This window comes from Lupinus angustifolius, unplaced genomic scaffold (assembly GCF_001865875.1).
Source record: "Lupinus angustifolius cultivar Tanjil unplaced genomic scaffold, LupAngTanjil_v1.0 Scaffold_6_49, whole genome shotgun sequence".
NCBI classification, from domain to species: domain Eukaryota; kingdom Viridiplantae; phylum Streptophyta; class Magnoliopsida; order Fabales; family Fabaceae; genus Lupinus; species Lupinus angustifolius.
This window is the reverse complement of record NW_017717485.1, coordinates 7,846-30,479: the sequence shown is the minus strand read 5'-3', so window position 1 is coordinate 30,479 and position 22,634 is coordinate 7,846. Positions and strand designations below refer to the sequence as shown.

The window sequence follows — 22,634 nt, the reverse complement described above, 5'->3', positions numbered from 1 at the left end:
GTAATTGCTTCGATACCATTATATCGGCGTTAGAATTTATTCTAACAAAGCCGAGATGGGGCAAAGAAGGAATGACTTATTTACATTATCATTAAGAAAGTAAGTTGTAACTGGAATATTCTCGAAACCATTATACCGGCGTTGGAATTTATTTCAAAAACGCCGAGATGGCGAACAAAGAATAAAACCGAGTTCTCTTACTTACAAAAAGGACATAACGAAAATGAGAGTATTAATCTTTTTACAAATTGACACTGCTGTCAGGACGATTTGTTGAGAGAAGAAAACTCTCAACTAAAATAAACACTGAACAACGCTTTCAACAAATTGGCGCCGCTGCTGGGGAATTGCTTTAATAGTAAAACATTCCATATTTATGTGTCATTAATCAAATAATTATGCATAAACTTATTTTTCTTTTTGTACAAATTGTTTCCTTTTTACTTTGTACAAACATGTGGATTATTAAATATGTATATTCTTAATTCTCTAAATTCTTCTTGGAAAATAGAGAGAAGAATTTCTTTTGTGCATGAGTACGAATAAACAACTTGAATTTTCTCTTGATCCTGAAATAGAGAAAACCCTCAATAAGCAAAAAAAGAGCACGAAAGAAAGCAAACAAAGCAAAAACTACTTTCCAAGAAAAAATAGTAGAAATGGTAGATAACAATGAGTCCAGGGCAGAAAACCAAGAAAGCATAGGAGGATTTGTCAGTTTCAATCCTAGAAACATGATAAAAATCGGGAGACCTTCTGGCTCTCAAAGGCAAGTTGAAATGAAAACAGGGTTGGTACAGCTTATGTACCCAAACCCCTTTGCTGGATTAGACCATGAGGATATGTACAACCACCTCACAAAATTTTATGAGTTGGTTGGTACCGCTGGAATCTCTGAGTCTGAAGAAGAAACCATCTTTCTAAGGCTTTTTCCGTTAAATTTAATAGGAAAAGCTAAATAGTGGTTCCTTGATCTCCCGCAGCATATGCAAAACAACTGGAATACAGTGGAGGAAAAATTTATGTCAAGATATTTTCCGCAAGGGAAATTCATGGATTTAAAGACTGCAATCTCCACTTTTATTCAACCATCTGGGGAAAGCCTATGCGAAGCATGGGATCGATTAAATCTATGCTTAGGAAGTGCCCGAACCATGGATTTGATGTGCAAACTCCTATTCATATTTTTATTAATGGACTTTAGCAGCAGCATAAGTGGATACTAAACGCTACTGCAGGCGGACGATTGATGGCTAAACCTCCGCAAGAAGCCATTGATATTATTGAATCCATGGCTTTAAATGATAATAAAAGTCAACATTAGCGAAGGCCACCACCCAGACAAGGTGGAATGCTTGAACTAAACCCAGTTGATGTTGTTCTGGCCCAGCACAAATTGCTTCAACAACAGTTAGAAGAGGTAACCCAAAAGCTTAATGATCTACCAAAGCAATTGAGGGAAACCTCAAAGAAGCAAATTTTTAGATGTGACAACTGTAGTGAGGACCATAATGTCAACGTCTGCCAAAATGAGGAGGTAAATTTTGTTGGGAATCCGAATCCTCCAAGACAATTCCTTGTGGTTCGACATAACCTTATACTATACTACAATTGAATCTTGAAAGAGGTGTAAATTGTCAACGTCAACATATTAAACCCCTCACCAGTTTTTGCGCCTCCTGTCTCCGTGAACGCCTCACCAGCAATGAATCCTCCTCCACCACTGCCGCCGCTGACGATTGTCTCACCTTAGAATCCCTCCATGTGTCGCAGCTCCGTCGAACCAAATCTTGCTCCGGCAACGCCGACGAGGCTCCGTCATCCTCCTCCACGGTACCCGAGCCCCGCCGCAGGTCCTATGAGGTCCGTGCGGCATTGTGCGACCACTTCAACGTGACGATGCTGAGAAGAATGGACAAAATCGGAAGCCCAAAATTGATTTGGGGAAATCAGGTTTCGAAATCAAGGAGGAAAAGGAGAATGAGGAGAACGGAAACAATGGCGGTGAAGGGACTATGGTTTGGGGCAATGGTTTTGCGTGTTTTGAAGATGATGAAGAGACGAAGACGACGATGAAAGAGTTCATAGATCTTGAATTTCAGAGCAGGAAGAACTCAGGGAGTGATTTCAGAGAAATTGCGTGGAGTTTTTTGCAAGAGATTGAGAAAATGGAGACAGAAACATAAGGTGAAGAAAACTGTTGTGACCAAAATGGTAATGGTATTGGCCATGTCAGGGCGAGAAGATTAAAAGTGACACAATCTGAGGTTGGGGAATATGGATTATTGGGTAGAAGATCGTGTAACATTGATCCTAGGTTGTCAATTGATGTCGTTAAAATGTCATTGGATGGTTATGATCCACGATTTTCTTTTGAAGCACGTCAAGCTTCTTGGGAAGGTTATTTGATTGGGAAAGCATGTCCAAGATTTTCGCCAATGGTTCATGTTAATGGTGTTCTTAATGATAACAGGGTTTTGGTTGAGGAGGAGGGGGTGAAATTGGAAAGTGTTGGAGAGCATTGTCTTGGTGGGTCAGTTCAGACCAAAGATTACTATTCGGATTCGCATGGGAGGAGGAGTTTTGATAAGTCAAACTCGCTTAGGAAATTGCCAATGGCTGATGTTGATGACTTGAGAGTGGTATCTAATGCCAAGGTCTCTCCTGCTACTACTGAGTTGTTCTATGGGGCAAAGGTACTGATCACCGAGAAAGATTTGGGAGATGGTAATATGAATATTGTTCAATCTGAGTGTGTCATGGCATCTGCTTCTAAGGATGCTAGTAATATAACACGAGTTGATAAAAAGGGGTTGAAGAAGTTGCACAAGTGGGGGACGTTGTGGAATAAGTTCGGGTTTGTGCAGAGGAGGAAAGAAGAGAAGTTGGAAGAAGAAGAGTATGGTGCAGGAGATATGGTTAGCATGCCAGGTTCAGAGTCAGAGTCTTGGCAGAAGCTGAGAAGAGTGGTTAATGGGCAAGTGAGTGGGTCGGTAAGCCAGAAGCTTATTCGTAGTTATAGTGTTAGTTGTCAAAATTCTTGTAGAGCAGATGGTTTAGTCGATGACCTTGGACATCCCGAGACCAAACTCAATATTTTGAATGGAACGCAAGATCTTACGATTCATAGGAACCGGAGCATTAGGCATTCCCCAAATAACGTCGATAATGGCTTGCTAAGGTTCTATTTGACACCATTGAAGAGCTATAGGCGAAGCATGTCTAGAAGGAATGGCTTAAAGGACTTGAATCCAACAGCCAGAAGCCTCATAAAAGCTGTAACCTTTGAAAATATATCTGGTTGTAAAAAGTATTTATAATGTAATTGTTTGTTGTCCATGGAAATATATCTGGTTGTAAAAAGTATTCATGGTATATACATCAGATTCTGATTGCAATTAATATAAGAGTTAATTACACCTGAGTTTTAGTGAAATTAGACAAACCACCTCTCCATTTTCTACATTTACATAAACCCCTAATTTTTATACTTTCGTTACACTAATCATCCATGCATGAGAAATAAATATATCTTTTTAAATAAAAAATGTGATGAATGCAATTAAGTTAAATAAAACATGATATATTATGGAGAAAAGTCCAAATAATATACAAATTAATGTATCTTTATTATTTTTTGCTACAAAATGTATCAACAATTCTAAAGATATATTGTTTAAATCGCTCTTATATTATATCGTAACGAACCAAAAATAATAAAGAGGTATCAACTCATATATTATTTGGACTTGTCTCCACAATATATCATCTTTTGTTTAACTTAATTGTATTTATCACATTTTTTGTTTAAAAAAATTACACTTAATTTTCATGCAGGGGTAGCCAGTGTAATGAAAGTATAAAAATTATGGGTTTGTATAGGTGTAAAAAAGTGAAAAATAATTTATATAATTTCATTAAAACTCATGAGTGTCATTGTAATTTACTCTTTCTATAATGACTTTGGCAGAGTGAAGTATTATGTTTGCAAACTGCAAAGAGTTAAATCCTCTTCAACATTTTGATTTTGCAAGGAACTTTTTACTTTGGGCCAAATAATGGTGATTAAGTTCTCAAAGTCTGGTCACTTGAGAGTAAGCTTTAACTTCCAAATTCTGGTTCAGCTATGCTATTGTTGTAGATGCATGAACTAAAACTAATTGTAAAGTTTGTATTGACGACTCTGAACCTAAATTTCTTTTTTAATCTGAAACTTTTACCATTTTATTAAAAGTCATGGATTCAAATCCTGGAAGGAGCTTCTTGTGAGGATAAAACTATATATATTTATTCTCCCCAAACCCCATTAGGTGAGAGTTTCTTGTATGCCACCTTAAGTTTGCTTTTTCAACCTACAATTTAGATAAGCCCTTTTGCTATTGGTACCGTGTTAACTTTCCTTTATGTTTTTTATGACTTTAATGTTACAATATTGGTTACTATATCTATTTTGTTTAATGTATCACTGTTAATTCTAAATATATGTTTTTTATGACTTTAATGTTGCAATATTGCTTTTTATATCTATTATTTTTAAATTTTCATTATCTTTTGGTCTTATTAGAGAATGCGTCTCCGGCAGAATGTATCACTAAATTATGATATATGTACCACTATTTACTCATGATTGTGTTGAAGTTTATTTTTGAAATTTCATCATACTCGGGTTTTGTCAAAGTTGGTTTTGTAGATAACCGAAGATAAAACAACTTCATATCTTGACAGTGACGAGGAATGATTTCTAGCAGTTGATGTTAGTTGGTTGAAACATAATGATGCTGAGGCCATAGCATAGTGAAGCAGAAAAGGGATATCCAAATTATCAATGACAAATGCTTTGGAAGCATAGCCATTGACTTTATTTGAGGTACTTTTGTTTGGAACTTCGGAATTATGCATTTTTCAGCTAACCATGAACTGAAGCTACATGGAGTTGGAGTGTCTGTTTTAGATTCACCCATTAGATCCTTTTATTAGGAAAGTGATAAGAACTGGAATTTAGGGATTAGAAGAAGTAGATTTAGGTGAAGAAGAATGAAGTTCAATATCAGAACTGATCTTGAATGATTTCTTTATTAAGAACTTTAGAAATTCCAAGGTGAAAACATTACACTTTGAAGAAGAAAAACTTCCAGAATAACTGATTTCCAAATCAGTTATTCTTCCCTCCAATTCTTACTTTTCAAAAAGATAACCACCTAACTACCAAAACATTCTATTTATAGCACCCCAAACCCAACTAACTTTAACTACCCTGAAAAATAGAATAACCATCATCCCATTTACATTCTTTCTCCTAACATATACATTTTTAATAGGGGGTTTATACCCATTCCTAACAATATTCCCCCTAAAAGAACTAACTTGTCCTCAAGTGGAAAAGGAGGAAACTTCTCCTGGAGCACAACAGCCAACTCCCATGAATTATTGTAAGCAGCTAAATTTGACCACTTAACCAACACCTCAATTTGACCCTGTTGAGTCTCCCTACTATCAACTATGTCTTATGGTTCCACCTCTAGCTCATATTCTTCATTGAGTAAAGTAGGGAGAGGCTAGGGAGCTTGATTGGGTTTTAGAGCCTGCTTGAGTAAAGATATATGAAAAACTGCGTGAATCTTAACATGCTCATGGAGATTTAGTTTATAAGCCACAAGACCAATTCTTGTCATCACTTGATATGGTCCATAATACTTGTGGCTGCCAGTTTAGAAAAAGGCCTAGAAGCTAAGGACTTGAGCTTGTAAGGCTGGATCTTGATATAAACCCAATCCTCCTCTTTGAATTCCACCTTCCTCCTATGTTTGTCAGCCTGTCTCTTGATCTGGTCTTGGGCTTTTAACAAATTTTGTCTTAGTTCTCCCAAAATCAAATCCCTCTGCTGAACTAACTGATTGATATTTTCCACTTTATATGGAAATTCTCCAGCTTTAATCAACATTGGTGGATCTCTACCATACAAAGCCTTGAAGGGTGTCATCCTAGTGGAACTGTGATAAGTAGAGTTGTACCAAAATTCAGCCCAAGCCAACCACTGGACCTACTATCTAGGCCTAGGTCCTACAAAATACCTCAAGTATCCTTCCAAACACTTATTCACTACCTCTGTTTGACCATCAGTTTGTGGGTGATAGGCAGTACTAAGCTTCAACTGAGTTTCAGTCAGCCTAAACAACTCCTTCCAAAACTTGCTTACAAAAACTGGATCCCTATCAGAGACTATAGAAGAGGGGAATCCATGTAGTTTAACCACCTCATTTACAAACAGAGCAGCTACCTCCTTGGCAGAAAAGGGATGACCCAAGGCATAGAAATGGGAATACTTAGTCAACATATCCACTACTACTAGTATGGTGTCCTTACCTTGAAATCTAGGCAATCCTACAATGAAATCCATGGAAATATCCTTCCATATCTAAGTAGGAATTGGCAAAGGTTGCAATAGTCCACTAGGGGTCAGGGTGGAGTGTTTGTTCCTCTGACATACATCACAGTCCTCCACAAACCTCTTAATGTCTTTCTTCATCCACAAACAGAAAACACAACTACCTATCCTCTTGTAGGTTCTGAAAAAACCTGAATGGCCTCTTATGGGACTTTCATGACATTCCTTCAAGATGGTGAGGATTCTGTTGGAGTCTTTGGCAATGACTAATCTCCCCTGTTCAATAACAACCCACCTTTAAATTCAAACCCTTCATGGTTGTCTGACTTTATAATCAAATTTTGGATCACTTGTTGCCACTTAGGATCCTGAGTGACTTCCTTGGTCCAATCCTCCTTTTCAGTAATTGAGACTAAAGAAATGACTGCATCCATATCTCTCCTAGATAGGGCACCAGCTACAGAATTCTCCCTTCCTGGTTTGAATTGGATCTCAAATTCCATTCCAATCAACTTAACAGCCCACTTGAATTGTTCTTCTGTGAAGAGTCTCTAGTTAGTGAGGAACTTGAGGCTTCTATGATCAATCGTAATTACAAAATGCCTTCCAAGTAGGTAGTGCCTCCACCTCTGCACAACCTGGACCAGGGCCATTAGCTCTCTCTCATATACTGACTTTTGTTGAGCCCTTATGGACAGACCCTGACTCCAAAAAGCCAAAGGCTTACCTCCTGCATCAAGACTGCTCCTATACCTTTGTTAGAGGCATCTGTCTCTACTACAAAAGTTTGAGACAAGTCAAGTACTGGTAGTTAAGGAAGGTTAACTATAGCAGCCTTAAAAGCCTCAAAAGCTTTAGTGGCCTTCTCATTCCATTTGAAACTATCCTTCTTTAGGAGTTCAGTGAGGGGTTTGGCTATCTTCTCATAGTCCTTCACAAATCTTCTATAGTAACCAGTGAGGCCTAAGAATACCCTTAATCCCTTAATCTCCTTGGGTATAGGCCAAGAACTCATGGCTGCAACCTTTTATGATAAGCTTCTATCCCCTGTCCAGATATCACATGGCCCAAATATTCTAACCTGGCCTAGGCAAAAGTACACTTCTTTCTATTAGCCTTTAGAGAATGATCCTACATCATACTTAACAACAACTGCAAATGCTTCTCATGACTATCCATGTCCCTACTATACTCTAAGATGTCATCAAAGAAAACAAGGACAAACTTCCTGAGAATAGGTTTTAGGACTTCATTCATCAAGTCTCGAAAGGTGGAAGGAGTATTGGTTAGGCCAAAGGACATCACTATAAACTCATAGTGCCCTTCATGAGTTTTAAAAGTTGTTTTCTTTATATCCTGGTCCCTCATGCTAATCTGGTGGTAACCAGACTTTAGATCCAACTTAGAAAAGACCTGAGCCCCCCTAACTCATCCAATAATTTCTCTATGATGGGAATTGGGAATTTATTAGGGATGGTTACCTTGTTGAGGGATCTGTAGTCCACATAGAACCTCCAACCTCATCCTTCTTCTTGACCAAGATGATGGGGCTAGAGTAAGGACTTATGTTAGGCATGATCACCTTTGCTTGTAACATTTATGCCAACAATCTTTCAATTTCAGTCTTTTGGTAGTGAGGGTACTTGTAGGGCCTAAGGTTAGGGATGTTGGCACCTTCCTTGAGGTAGATGGCATGATCGTGCTCTCTTCTAGGAGGGAGGCCTTCAGGGTTTGTAAACACACCCTCAAACTTTTGCAAAACATGTTCTACCTCTTCTAGTATTATGTCAATTGGGCCAACAACATCCCCTGATTCATCCTAATTCAACATCAGTCCTTCCCCTTCTTCTAATAATACCTTCATGAATGCTCCTAGAGGAAGTTGGGTTATGGTCAAGGCTGGATCTCCCCTAATCTTATGGATGGTCCCCTCCTTCTTCAGAGTTAACTCTAATTTACCAAAGTCTACTTTTACTTCCCCCAAACTGGCTAGCCACTCCAATCTCAAGACTATATCCACCCCTTTCATCTCAAACAGATAAAATTCCTAAGTCAACTACAACCCCTGCAACTCCAACTCTGACTGAGCACATTTCCCTTGACATTGCACCTTGTGTCCATCACCTACCTCCACTATATATCTAGGAGTAGCTTGCACTTCCAGTTACAACTGTTCCACCAACTTGGATGAGATGAAGTTGTGTGAAGCCCCACAAACAATGAGTATCACTACTTCCTTACCCTTCAAGAAACCAGCCACCTTCCAAAAATTTGTAGAGGTTAGGCCAGCCATAGCTTAAAGAGACAACTGGAGTGAGTGCATACTAGCTACCATGGACTGTTCACTGTCCAATTCTTCCTCCTCTTCTTCCTCCAACAAGATCATTCTAAGTTGTCTATTCTGGCATCTGTGATCCTTGTTATAGGGCTCATCACATATGAAACATAGTCCCTTCTCCCTCTTATCCCTCATCCCTGCTCCTGTAAGGTGTTTAAACCTTCCCCCTCTACTCCTTCCACTGTCAACTGAATGAGTACTGCCCAGGTTAACAAAGGCACTCCCAACAGAGGATTGATCAAGTTCCCTATCTATTCCAGGCTAAGACTCTACAGTTACAGGCCTATTAGGGATAGTAGATCTAGTAAAACTTCAAGTTCTAGCATAAGAGTTATTGTTCACCTTCTTTTACAGAATAACATTTTTTTCTTCTATCATCAAGGACTTGTGAATTACCTCAGTCAAATTGGGATGTTCATAAAGCCTCACCTCAGCCTTGACTTCTTCTTTGAGGCCATTCAAGAAAATTCCTTTCACAAATTATGGATCAATCTCCTTGAGAGCTCCCACATACTTCTCAAATTCCTCCACATATTCCTTCAATGTCCCTAACTATTTCAAGACCAATAATCTCTCAAAAGGATTCTGCACCATGGAAGGTTGGAACCTTCTGATCATAATCAACTTAAATCCCTCTCAAGATGGTTGAGGATTGCACCTACTCCACCATTGATACCAACTGAGGGCCTTTCCTTCCAGAGCCATTAAAGTGGCCTGCATTTTCTCATCTCCAGTCACCTCTTTCAGTGAGAAATATATGTCCAACCTATGTGTCCACTCAAACGCATCATCTCTTGAAAACGTAGGTATCTCCAGCTTCCTCCATCTCTCCCTTCCACGAATTTCCCTCACCTCATGTTCTCCCCCAAATTCACTCCCTTCATCGTGAGCATTTGGAACCCTAGCTCTGGTGGTAAATTGAGCTAGTATTTCCTCCTACCTCTTTATCCTGGTTTTGTTCAGTTCGTTTTGTATCCTCTATTCCTCTCTTTCCCTTCTCATCTCCTCGCGTTCTTGCCTCCAATCTTCAACATTTCTAGCCATGCTTCTCGTGGACACCATGCACAAAATCAAGAATCAAAGCGTGTGTAATTAGTACACCAGGATGATGCTCTGATACCAATGATAAGAACTGGATTTTAGGGATTAGAAGAAGTAGATTTAGGTGAAGAAGAATGAAGTTCAAGATCAGAATTGATCTTGAATGATTTCTTTATTAAGAACTTTAGACATTCAAAGGCCAAGTATTACACTTTGAAGAAGAAAAACTCCCAGAATAACTGATTTTCGAATCAATTATTCTTCCCTCCAATTCTTACTTTCCAAAAAGATAACCACCTAACTACCAAACATTCTATTTATATCACCCCAAATCCAACTAGCTTTAACTACCATCATCCCCTTTACATTCTTCTCCTAACATATACATTTTTAAAAGGAGTTTATACCCATTCCTAACAGAAAGTTTCATGTTGTTCCGAACTAGACACATTTATCCGTTTTGCTTGCATCACTTTGTATCAATTATAAAAAGAAAGTGCGTATGAGCTAAAAATAAGTTTATCTACACTTATTCATGTCTTTCTTCTCTTTACCACCATTGCATGTATGTAGAATCAAGCTCCCTTTTGGTGGTAATTTTTGTAAGTAAAGGACTCATTTTCTCCATAATGTTTCACATTAGATGCCAACAGAACTCCTAAGAACCATAAAAAAGAAGGGTATAAAATTAGCTTGGAAAGTGCATCAAGAAGAAAGGGAGAAGAGAAAGCTGAAAAATGTCTTTCAGCCGATGCACTTTTCATAAATGATAAAGGCTCTATTTATAGAGTTTGAAACTCAAAACAGTTAGAATAAGTTAATTTGCTTATGAATGATAACTTTGAATGACTTTTTAATTCTTAAGCAATATCTTCAATGAAAGGAGGAATAAGTTAATTTTTTTGGATCAATCAGATAGAGCTCTCTTGAAACTTTCCTTAACACTTCGTCTAATTACACTATTACATGAAACTGTAAACATTGGTTAAATTTGATTCCTTCATCGCACAATGAACTGTTATGTAATTTGTAAGCTTACCAGATATCAGATGAAACCATGTTGATGAGAAAGATTTGAAACATAATAAGAATGTTCATAGAACGTTGGAAATTTGGAATGTTTGTAAGCAACAATTATAAGAACTTCACACTTTTTACATTATGAAAACTGAAAAGGTTCAAGGATTAGAGATAGAAATTAGTGTACTAATAATATTAAGTTATTGACCGTAACTTATATTGTAGGTGGAAAACAAGACTTTAGAAGAAAGCATTGTATGATGTATATTGCCTATCTTTGCTGCAAACACCAGAAGTGACACTTCATTTGATTGAGCAGACACTAAAAGGAATAGAAACTTCAGAATTAAAACTTTGATTGCACAACCTAAACCAGTTTTCAGCGGAGTGTTCCAATAGCTTTTTTGTATGTGTACAATTTGGCCACCAGAAGGAATGCTATAAAATTCAGAACACTCAGCACTGCCAATAGCCAGAAGAAATAATGGAGGTGACCATAATTAAGATTGTCAGGTATCCATCCAGGACTCCCATTCTTAGTGCTGATACTTGTCACAATCGTTACAAGCAGCGAGCTGAAATACTGTCCAAGTGCAGCGGTGAGTAATGATAGAGCAGAACACAGGCTTCTCATAGCATCAGGAGCTTGATCATAGAAGAACTCCAACTGACCAATGAAGGTGAATACTTCTGCACAACCTATAATGAAATACTGAGGCACCTGCCAAAATATTGTCATAGGTATCTCCTCAAGTTCATAGTAATTGTGCTTCCTCACACTTCTAAGTCTCATGACCTCCAAAATTGCTGCAGCTACCATGGCAAATATGGATATGAAGAGGCCAACGCCCATTCTTTGAAGAAGAGTTAGGCCATTTTTGTTTCCACTGAACTTTCTAACAAGTGCCACAATGATCCTATCATACACTGGGACCCAAAATATGACACTAAGGGTGTCAAAGATAGAAAGAGATGCTGGTGGGATTTTAAATGTTGAGTTTCCAACATGAGTATTCATTGTTTGCCCCTGCAACACAAATAAGGTGCCCATCTGACCATAGACTGTGGCAAATATGATACCAGTGGACCATACAGGAAGCAATCTTAAGATAGATTTCAGCTCTTCCACTTGGGTTACAGTGCAAAGTCTCCATGGGTTTGCTGAGTCCTTCACATTATCTGATTGCCCTATCACTGCTGCTTTGTCAAAAAATCTGTTGCACACAGTATGAAAGGAAATAAAAACTTGGTAAGACAATAGCATATTGTCCTTTTCACTGACCTCAAAAACAGGCTAATGAATTCTGTCTAAATTTGCAGGAATAATAATCTCACTGAACAATTGGAAAGCTAGTGATTACAAGGTTGTTATATTTTGATAAGATAATATCTGAGATGGCATGAACCATGCAGGTTAACTAATGCATATAGACTAAAGCGCTGCCTCCCTATATTTTAGAATTCAAGTGACTTCAAAATTGCTTCTGATTCATAGTAATCAATAAATCAAGTTGCTGATCTATAAATTTATAGTCATTGATTTACCTTAACTCATTTGTGTGCTCAAGCTTGCGGCTTCCTTCTATAGCAATCTCTGTGTCTGCAATCTCATATAATAGAGACTTGTCAGAAGGTACTTGAACATGGTACTTTTTTATGGATGCCACTATCACCTGACAGATGCGAGTCAGGGCGCTGCCTCCAGGCTTCTGGTTCCGATACAACCTAGTGCCCGAAAAGAAACTAACCACTGCAATTGCCATAGCTACTGCTGGAATGCCAAAGCCCCATCCCCAACCAACATTATCTTGTATCCAGACCAATAGAGAAGAAGCAATAAGTGCTCCTATGTTGATTGAGAAATAGAACCAGTTGAAGAAAGAACTCTTGTGTTCCTTCTCAGCTGGGTCAGCATCATCAAACTGATCTGCTCCATAGGATGAAACGCAAGGCTTAATCCCACCAGTGGCAAGTGCTACAAGGTACAGAGCTAAGAAGCATACTGCACTTTGTCCAACATTAGCATGGCAGTTTTCATCTCCATTACCATGACATGTTGGTTTTATGCCAGGAATTGATGCAGACAATGTCAAGAGTGTCATTCCCTATTCATATAGAGGAATAACTTCAGATTTTATTTATCAGGCCGGATAGAACTTGATACAAAATTTGACCGGCTTCTACCCATGATTGTTGTTTGACTTCACAGCAGGTAAACTTTTGATTTATTGGAACTTATTTTAGGGGCTGTGGGTTTCTTGTTTTTAATTAAACAATTATTATGCATGCCTTTCATATAAATTATGGTTTTAGATTTAGTTTATAAACCTATGATTATATTTAGACATTTTAGCTCAAAACTAAATATAAGCTAATTTGTTTTGTTTGAATAAGGAGGTAAAAATATTAATTTTTATACAATAAATTATAAGAAAAAGTTATAAAGTTATTTGTTTATATTATGATTATTTTGGTTGTTTTTACTATTGTTAATTTTTAATGTTTATCACAATATAAATATATATATATATTTACTATAAATTTCTTAAAACTTGTAATACCTCATGATAAACCATAAAAAACATTAAAATAAAGGATAATATAAAAATCAATATCAATATTTAAAAATAACATAACATAAATAAATAAAATTTACTAAATTTGAATTGGACAATTCATAAAATAAATAGTATACAAATGATAAGATAAGCAATCCAATATAAGGTCAATTAAAAAATGATGAAAATATTATTAAAATTTGGGGGTAAAATGGGAAGTGAAATTGGTTGGAAAAAATAAACAATAAAAAAATAATCCACCATAAAAGAGATGTCATTTCTTTAAGTATTTTTTATAAATAAAAGCTAAATTTATAATTTAGGTAGATTGTGTGTTATAACTTAAAAAATAAACTACAAATTTTCCACAATACCATATACCAATCAGATATTAATGTTTGTTACATGTTTTTTAGCAATACGACAATATCAGTGCCCAGTATTGCACCTAAAAAATAACGCTCCTCCTTTAGAAATTAAGCTTGAAGGCAATTAAAGATTGAAGAGAGCATACTCACAATAACATAGATTATTGAAAATATGGCAATGGTCCAATATCTTCCAAGATAGGAATCAGCCACAAATGCTCCAATCAATGGGGTGATATAGCATGTTCCACTCCAATTAGAGACATTCTTGGAAGCAATAGCACTATGCTGATGTAGCCTATTCTTAAAATACAGCACCAGATTTGTGCTCATGCCATAGTAAGCCAATCTCTCACAACATTCATTTCCTGTAAATTAAAAGTTGAAATGATAAACATTTCTTAGCTAATATAATGTCATATCCCACCCTACCATAGTTGGACTAGGACAGGCACCACAATTACCTAAGATAAAGGGACAAGCCCTCCAGGTTCCAGTTTCCCTTCTATTAGCTGGATTTCCATGGTAATCCACTGTTCCATCTTTGGTGTAAACATCATTCTCTGCCATTGGAATTGAAAACTTGTGCACACTGGCCAATTATTCAGCTGAAGTATGACAGACTAAAAACCAACAAAAAGAGAATAGGAAATTAGAATTTTCCTATTGTTTTAACAAATACAAGCAGTCATTAAGGGTCTGTTTGCGAGTTGAGTTTTGGAAGGGAATGAATGGAAAACTTGGGAGCCACGACATACATCGGTGAGATGACTCCAAACTTTTCCCTTTCCATTCTAAAACTCAACTCGCAAATAGACCATAAAAGTCCAAAATGGACTAAGCTGAAGGTTAAAATCTTACTACTTTTGAGCACTCTTGGTTATAACTTATAACTAAGCTGCAACGATTTGCTGAAACATATGCCTTCGGTAGAAGAACAAAACTCTTAAGTGTCACTTTCTGAATCTGATGTTTAGTTATATAGAATTCTATTCTTTATAAAGAAGGCATTTTATTCAAGAATTCCAAAAAGTTTAGGATTCAAATACATGAATCCTGAGATCAGTTATACACTACTGGCAGTAAAAACAACCAGAACAGACAGCAGAGAATGGAATCAAAGAAGTGTTTCTCTTACCTGAAAGTTGGCAACTCATGCAAGTATCATAAAGCAAGAAGTAATGAACAATGATGAGTGCACTATGAACCAAAGATAGGTACCTTCTTAAATACTTGTTTTTTTAGTTTAGCCTTTGTATCTTGGTAGTTGGAAACATTACAAGATAATCTCAGTTTGACACTGTTGACTTGTCTCACTTATAAGTTATAATGATGAGTGGTGCAAATAATCCTTAACTTATGATTTTTGTATTTATCCACTCTCAGTGGCCAAATACACAGAAAAAAAAGGTATTAAAATAAGATAGATGTGGAATGAAATTGAGTCTCTTTTTCTGCAAGTTAGGTTAGCTGGACGTTTGACCTATGGAGTTTGATTGGTCGGTCTTAACTGTGTTTACACATAATAAAATGACACGATAAATCAATAATAAATCTCAATAAAATAAAATTATTATATTATAGTGTAAAAATATTTTATATAAACATGCTACACTATTTATTTGTATTATTTTTTTTTATGATGAATAATAATAAATATTTGGATAGTTAACACATAAATATTAATATTAATCTGACAAAACATTAGTTGTTTATTGTTAGACTAGGCAAGTGTGAGACTGTGAGGTGGGTCAGTCTACAATAATGGGAACACAAAATGCCTAAGCAGAAGCAGGATTCTTACTACAATGTTTAATTTTTAAATGCAAAACTGGGAATGTTATGAGTCTTGGAGGATAAACACCGTTGATACAAAAGTGTATATATTTTTATGAGTTTAAAATGCACAATTAGTGTAATTTACACTATTAACATATTATATAGTACGATTTATATTACTTTTGTTTGAAAGTCAGTAAAAATAACATATTAATAGTGAGAGATTTACCAATAATATAAAAAGTACTTACACTGTTGATGTATACATGTTAAATTCTTTTTATATAGTTAAAAAAGGTAAACTTGTATCATTATTGGTTAAAAAATTATAACTTTTTTTAATTCAAATATAATAATAATGACTAAAAGTTGTATATTTCTTAGAAAAGAAAGGGGCCATGGAAAAAGTCATTATTTTTTGGAAGATTGGAATGTCATATTAGAAAATGAGTTAAACATCTCATACAGTAACCTAAGTAATATAAATCTACCATATAAAATATCGATTTTAGTTGGACCAAGGCTAGTTGTTGTTGTTGAAATGGAATTCAATATTATACTTTATCTATCATCTTTATAAAAAAACTGTTTTGTAGTGATAGCGTGTCTTTCAAAAATTACGTAACGCACATGTCGGTGTGACGTATTCCACACGGGCTATCGTTATTGACTACTGACTTGTTTACAAAAGTTTATCTCACTGCTTTGCCTTTTTGGGTGTAAGGAAGTATAGAAAAAGATAGAAAAAATATATAAATTAAAGATATAAGAGTTTTTTATATAGTTATTGTATCACTTATTATTAATTTTTAATTACTATTAAATCATCAAAATAAATAATTCAAATGATAGATAAATAATATCTATAAATCTTTAGACTATAGATTAGTGCATACATATTACTGTCTAGAAAAAAAATGGAGGAGTGAGGAGAGGAAAGGAAATATATGTGATTTATGATGTATTTTAGGGGGACCATATCTAGGGATGACAAAAAAACCCGTACGGACACGGGTAAGGGTCACAAATGGGTACCCACGGGTATTATAAACGAGTTTTTAAAAATACTCGTAGTATATACGGGCGGGTACGGGTATTATGGTACCCGTTATTTATACGATTAATATATTATATTTAATTAAAATAAAAAATATATTATTCTAACATTTATTACACTATGTATATTTTTCCTTTTACTTTGTTTACATATTTTATTGAGTTTGGTGGTAAAACACCCTACAAATATTGTTACATGTGTAGAACACACATGTTTTACAAAGAAAATATATATTTTTGTTAAAAAATGAGAACAAAAAATCACACAAATGGAAACCACCAATAAATTTAGCATTTTTGCCAAATATTCAATCAAAAGGTATAAAAATAATTAAGTTTCATCTTATTTGAAACACAATAGAATTAAAAATTTAAAAAATTATTTATAATAGAGGAAACCTACGGGTACCCAAAAATACCCGCTCACGGGTACCCGTACGAGTACAGACTGGTATGAGTATTACTCTTCTATTTTGAAACGGGTAGCGGGTAGCTACTACCCGTGCCCGCCCGTGCCCGTTGTCATCCCTAAGCATATCACTTGTCCAAAGATTGTATCATTGCTAAATATTTTTTATTCATCATAAAAGTAAAATATTAAATAAATATATTAACTTTATATTTTTGATCAACAGAAAATGAAATACTACATAAAGTAATATAAATCTTGAGATAAAAAAAAATGTACTCTCATTTTAAGAAGTTATATATGAGTGACGGTGTGATAATTGAAAGTAGCAAAAATAAAAATAATATGAAAAATGTAAAATGTTTTTAGTTTCAGTTTATAAACTGTGATATTATAAACTAGAAGGTTATAATCTATTTATATTTGGGTGTCTTAGCTGAAAATTGAATATTAACTAATCTGTTTTGTTTGGGTAAAATTGAAAGATTGTTTTTTACATAGTAAAATACAGAAAATGGTATGATGTTATTCGTTTATGTTATGATTATTTTGATTGTTTTTTACACTATTTTTTAAATATATATTGTTTTAATATTTACCAACATATATATTTTTACTATAAATTTTTAATATTGCATAACAAAGGCTAAAAAATATATTAAAATAAAATACAATATAAATATCAATATCAATATTAAAAAATAATATGACACAAAAATAAAAAAAAGTTACTAAACTTGAATTACACAATTCATGAAATAAATAATACAAAAATGTCAAGTTTTATACAAAAGTTTTAATAAGTTATGGTGATGATGTGAAGTGTTGTGATGTTTGGTGGAAAAGTAAAAAGGAGGAGAAAAATAAAGTTATCATGTGGTAAAATGGGAAGTGGAAAATTTGAAAAAAATAAGCTAACAAAAAATAAATCAACCATGATTTTGGAGCTTATACTTTTGGCTTATTATTTCAAAAAAAAAAAAGCTGAGTTTATAATTTCATTTGGTTACCAAACATACATAGTTTATATTTTCAGCTTATTTTTTCAAAAAATGAGCATAATATGAAAAATTTAATCTATACCAAACATGGGTTTAGTAGGTTATGTTGTGAATGAAATGTCCTAGGCTTGAATTTCAATGTTTTGCTCAATGTTGACAATTATAATGATTTTTGCCCAATGATGCTCATGTTGGCTAAATATGCCGGATATACAATATATTAAGCTTTAGCTCATGTTTAGTATAGATTAAATTTTATAGATTATGCTTATTTTGTGAAAAATAAGCTGAAAATATAAACTTTGTATGTTTGGTAACAAAATGAAATTATAAACTCAGTTTCATTTTAGAAAAAATAAGCTAAAAGTATAAGCTCCAAAATTATGCGTTGGTTTATTTTTTGTTAGCTTTTCTTTTCATTTTTTTTCACTTCAAGTTTTACCTCATCATAACTTTATCTCTCATCCTTTTTACTCTTCCACCAAATACCATAACTCTTCACATCATCACCATAACTTATTAAAACTTTTGTATAAAACTTGACTGTGTATGATTTATTTCGTGAATTGTGTAATTCAAGTTTAATAACTTCTATTTATTTGTGTATCATGTTATTTTTAATTATATATATATATATATAATGATTTATTTTTGTTAGCTTATTTTTTCAAATTTTCCACTTCTCATTTTACACATCATAACTTTATTTTTCTCCTCCTTTTTACTTTTCCACCAAACACCATAACTCTTCACATCATCACTATAACTTATTAAAACTTTTGTATAAAATTTGACAATTTTGTATTATTTATTTCGTGAATTGTGTAATTCAAGTTTAACAACTTCTATTTATTTTATAATATTGATATTGCTTTTTATATTTTATTTTAATATATTTTTTAGCATTTGTTATGCAATATTAAAATTTTATAGTAAAAATATTTCTGATGGTAATTATTAAAAAATAGTGTAAAAAGAAACCAAAATAATCATAACATAAACAAATAATCTCATAAAATTTTCTACTATCTAAATCCAACCTTTCAACCTTACCATACAAAACAAATTAATTTATATTCAATTTTCAGCTAAGGCGCCTAAACATAAATAGATTATAATCTCAACATATTATATTCTCCTAGTCTATAATCACAAAGTTTATAAATTGAAACTAAAAACATAATATATACAAAATGCACACTTAGTGAGCTATTTTAAATTACTAAAAATAAGTGAGCTATTCCAAATACTTCTCAAATATGAATAAATCTCTAAATGGCTATATTAATCTAAAATATGAAGATAAAAGTGTACTACCTCCTGGCCAATACCTATAGGCACGCTAATATACTTACCCCAAAATAATTCTTTTTTCTTTTTTCTCTTCTACCATGTACACATGACTCATATTTTAGTGGAATACGACCAAGCCATATAAAATTATACAATCATATAATGTTCATGATGCACTATTAATGATTAAGTTACAGAAGTCATCATGGCCAGACCATGGGGATATCCACGAATGTGTATTATGGCATGGTATGGCACATGATCATACACCCGACAATATGGGTGAAAACTTATTTATTGGGAACAAGCGGGCAATCAAATAGTAAAAGATGTGGATAAGAGAATAACATAATAAATGTGGTAACAAGATTCGACCAATTTTGTCTACGTCCACAGGAGGGTTAAGAGGTTACCACTATGTATTAGAGAATTATGATTTGTGTTTAGCTATTATTATCCTTGTTACATTAGGTTTACATAACATAAATATATAGTCCTCTACCCCAACCCCTTTACATTAGCACAAGCTCATAACTTGTATTGCTGCTATTAGAAGAATATGAGTCATTGCACAACAATCTCCACCTTGGTGAATGTCATCAATCTCCATCTTCCGCCGTTGGGTTGGAGGCGCTCCATAGTCCAGCATTAGTGAATGTTCAACATGCTCAAACAATGCCTGAACTTGTCTACGGTATCCGGCTTGGTTAACATATCAACTGCATTTTTTAAAGTGTGAACCTTTTGCAACAATATCTGCCAAAGTCTCTAATCTTGTGAAATCTCACATCAATATGTTTGGTCCTAGCATGATATACTTGATTATTTGTCAAAACGAAAGCACTCCAATTGTTACAATGCAACATAACTCCATCCTGGTCAATGCCTAATTCATTTACCAGCCCCATAAGCCATAGGGCTTCCTTAGAAGCTTCATCATCTTCCATGTACTCTACTTCAGTTGTGGACATAACAACAACATACTGAACTGATAATCTCCACATAATTGGTCCACCTACAAGGGTGAAGACAAACCATGTTGTGGACCTTCTATCATCTAAGTTTCTTGCATATTCTGAATAAACATAACCAACAATTGAAGGCTTACTCTGTTGGCTGACAAAAATGATGTCGTGACCTGTAGTCCCTTTCAAATATCTGAAAATCCATTTGACTGCTTTCCAATGTTGCTTCCCTAATTTCAACATGCACTTGCATACTTGGCTAACTGCCTATGCCAAGTCTGGTCTAATGCAAACCATAGCATACATCAAGCAACCTACTGCATTGGCATATCGAACCTTTGACATGTACTTATTCTCTTCATATGTCTTTGGACACTGATCTAGGGAAAGTTTGAAGTGATTTACCAATGAAGTTCTCACTACTTTAGCATTGCTCATACAAATCTCTCTAAGATCTTCTCAACATAGCTTTGCTAGGAGAGCCATAGTTTTCTAGCTCCTTTATCCATGTGAATCTCAATCCCAAGAATCTTCATAGCAACCCCTAAATCTTTCATGTCAAACTTCTTACCTAGCGTGACTTTCAGTTCATGAATATAGCTCATATGATTAGCAGCAATCAACATATCATCAACATAAAGTAGCATAAAAATAAAAGAGTCATCAACAAAGCTTCTCATATAAACACAATAATCATACTCACAGCGCTTGTAACCAAGCTTCAACATATAAGTGTCAAACTGATTGTACCATTGTCTGAGAGATTGCTTCAACCCATATAGAGTCTTCTTCAACTTGCAAACCAAGTGACCTTGTCCAGCTGCGCTGGAACCTTCTGGTTGTGTCATGTGAATTTTCTCCTCTAGTTCACTATAGAGAAAGGCAGTATGAACATCCATCTGAACTAAGTGCCTATCTCGGCTACTACCAAGGCAAGCACTACCCTGATAGAAGTGTGTGACACCATTGGGGAGAAAATCTCATTGTAGTTGATCTCATTCTACTATGAATACCCTTTTGCTACAAGACGAGCCTTGAACTTTCCCCCTTCTTTTTATGATATTGTTGACTTCCTCTTGTACACCCACTTACACCCAATTACACGCTTGTTTGAGGGCAATGGGACAAGCTCCCAAGTTTGGTTCTTATGTAAGGACTTCATCTCCTCCATCATGACACTCATCCATTGTTATTCCTCCTAGTTGTTTAAAGCGTCTTGAAAGCTACATGGATCTCCTAAACTGATATGGAGAACAACTAAAGTCATATCCTCAAATCCATATCTCTATGGAGGTTTGATATGACGTCTATTCTTGTCTATGGCAAGTAGATACTCTTGCACACCTGAACTCTCTGCCTGAGAATCGTCATGTTCTTGATTTGAACTTGTACATGGTTTCATGACTTTATTCACCCGAACTGTTTCATTGCTCACTGGAACCATATTTGGTCCCAAAGTCTCTCCATTTGGCCTAGACACCTCTGTCAAAATTGACTGTTTCAACATAAAATCTTCATCAAACACTGCATTTTGCTCAAAACCACTTTTCTAGAAAGTGGATCCCAAAACTTGAACCCTTTCACACTTGTGGTATATCCAATGATGATAAACTTGTTTGACTTCTGATCAAGTTTTGATTATTCATCACTAGGTAAATGTACATAAGCAAGACAACAAAATCTGCGTAGAATATTATAATTGACTAGGTTACCTATCCATACTTCTTCTGCAACTTGTGAATACCCATTTTGGTCTCGCCCATAAAAAGGCAAACATATTTGTTTTAAAAAGAGTTACATCCTAAAAAGAAAAAAATATTTTTATTAATTTTAGAATTTAATTCGAGGTTAAATGTGATATTTCAAGTGTCCACTTGAATTTTAAAAACAACAAAGGATAAATAAATGCAAACTTAAATTAATTAGACTTAAATAGGTTTATTTAAACCTATATCATTTTCAGAAAATAATAAATAGAAAAAACAAGAAAAACAATTAAATTAAAATAGGCCCCTAAAAACATATACTCATTTTTCAAAAAAAGAAAAGAAAAAAATATTTTTATTTTTTGAATTTATATTATAAAATATAATTAAAAAGATTTTTATTAATTTTTATAATTAAATTCGAATTTATAAAAATAGATAAATAAAATACATAGGATATTCTAAATATCCTATTTGAATTTAAAATGAATAATAAAATAATTTTATTTAATTTATTTTCGAAAATATACTTTTAAATAATTAAAGTATATTCAAAAAATATTTTTATGATTTATTTCAAAATTTATAAAAAAGGCAATTAAAATTATTGATTAGGTTTTCATTGATTTTCAAAAACAAATATAAAGAATAAAAAATTAAGAAAAATACCAAGTCAAATCTGACTTGGTGAATGATTTATATTTCTATATAAAAG

General features: G+C 34.3%; 1 protein-coding gene and 1 pseudogene across 4 annotated transcripts; one reads left to right on the top strand and one right to left on the bottom strand.

The window, feature by feature from the left end:
- The first annotated feature begins 659 nt into the window (after nt 1-659).
- Nucleotides 660-3,398, top strand: LOC109337430 (annotated as a pseudogene).
- A 7,411-nt stretch (nt 3,399-10,809) lies between these two features.
- LOC109337431 (protein NRT1/ PTR FAMILY 8.1-like) lies at nt 10,810-15,024 on the bottom strand. Of its 4 annotated transcripts, none has more exons than XM_019574411.1 (5): nt 14,932-15,024; nt 14,175-14,333; nt 13,861-14,078; nt 12,330-12,889; nt 10,810-11,998 (listed from the first exon to the last, which is right to left on the bottom strand). In XM_019574411.1, exons 2-5 carry the CDS (start codon nt 14,278-14,280, stop codon nt 11,164-11,166), a joined length of 1,719 nt encoding a protein of 572 aa, XP_019429956.1. In that variant the 5' UTR covers nt 14,281-14,333; nt 14,932-15,024; the 3' UTR covers nt 10,810-11,163. The 4 variants fall into 4 exon arrangements, with proteins under 4 accessions (XP_019429956.1, XP_019429952.1, XP_019429955.1 ...); XM_019574407.1 differs by lacking the exon at nt 14,932-15,024 and adding an exon at nt 14,849-14,925; XM_019574410.1 differs by lacking the exon at nt 14,932-15,024 and adding an exon at nt 14,849-14,922 and having other exon boundaries at nt 14,175-14,318.
- Nucleotides 15,025-22,634: the final 7,610 nt, after the last annotated feature.

What these genes read in the sequence shown, in the direction of transcription:
- LOC109337431 (XM_019574411.1), bottom strand. Translation starts at nt 14,280, where the DNA reads ATGGCAGAGAATGATGTTTACACCAAAGATGGAACAGTGGATTACCAT. An exon ending in GGCTTGTCCCTTTATCTTAG is followed by an intron (nt 14,079 to 14,174) that starts GTAATTGTGGTG and finishes TTTAATTTACAG; the next exon opens with GAAATGAATGTTGTGAGAGA. An exon ending in TTTCAATAATCTATGTTATT is followed by an intron (nt 12,890 to 13,860) that starts GTGAGTATGCTC and finishes CTATATGAATAG; the next exon opens with GGAATGACACTCTTGACATT.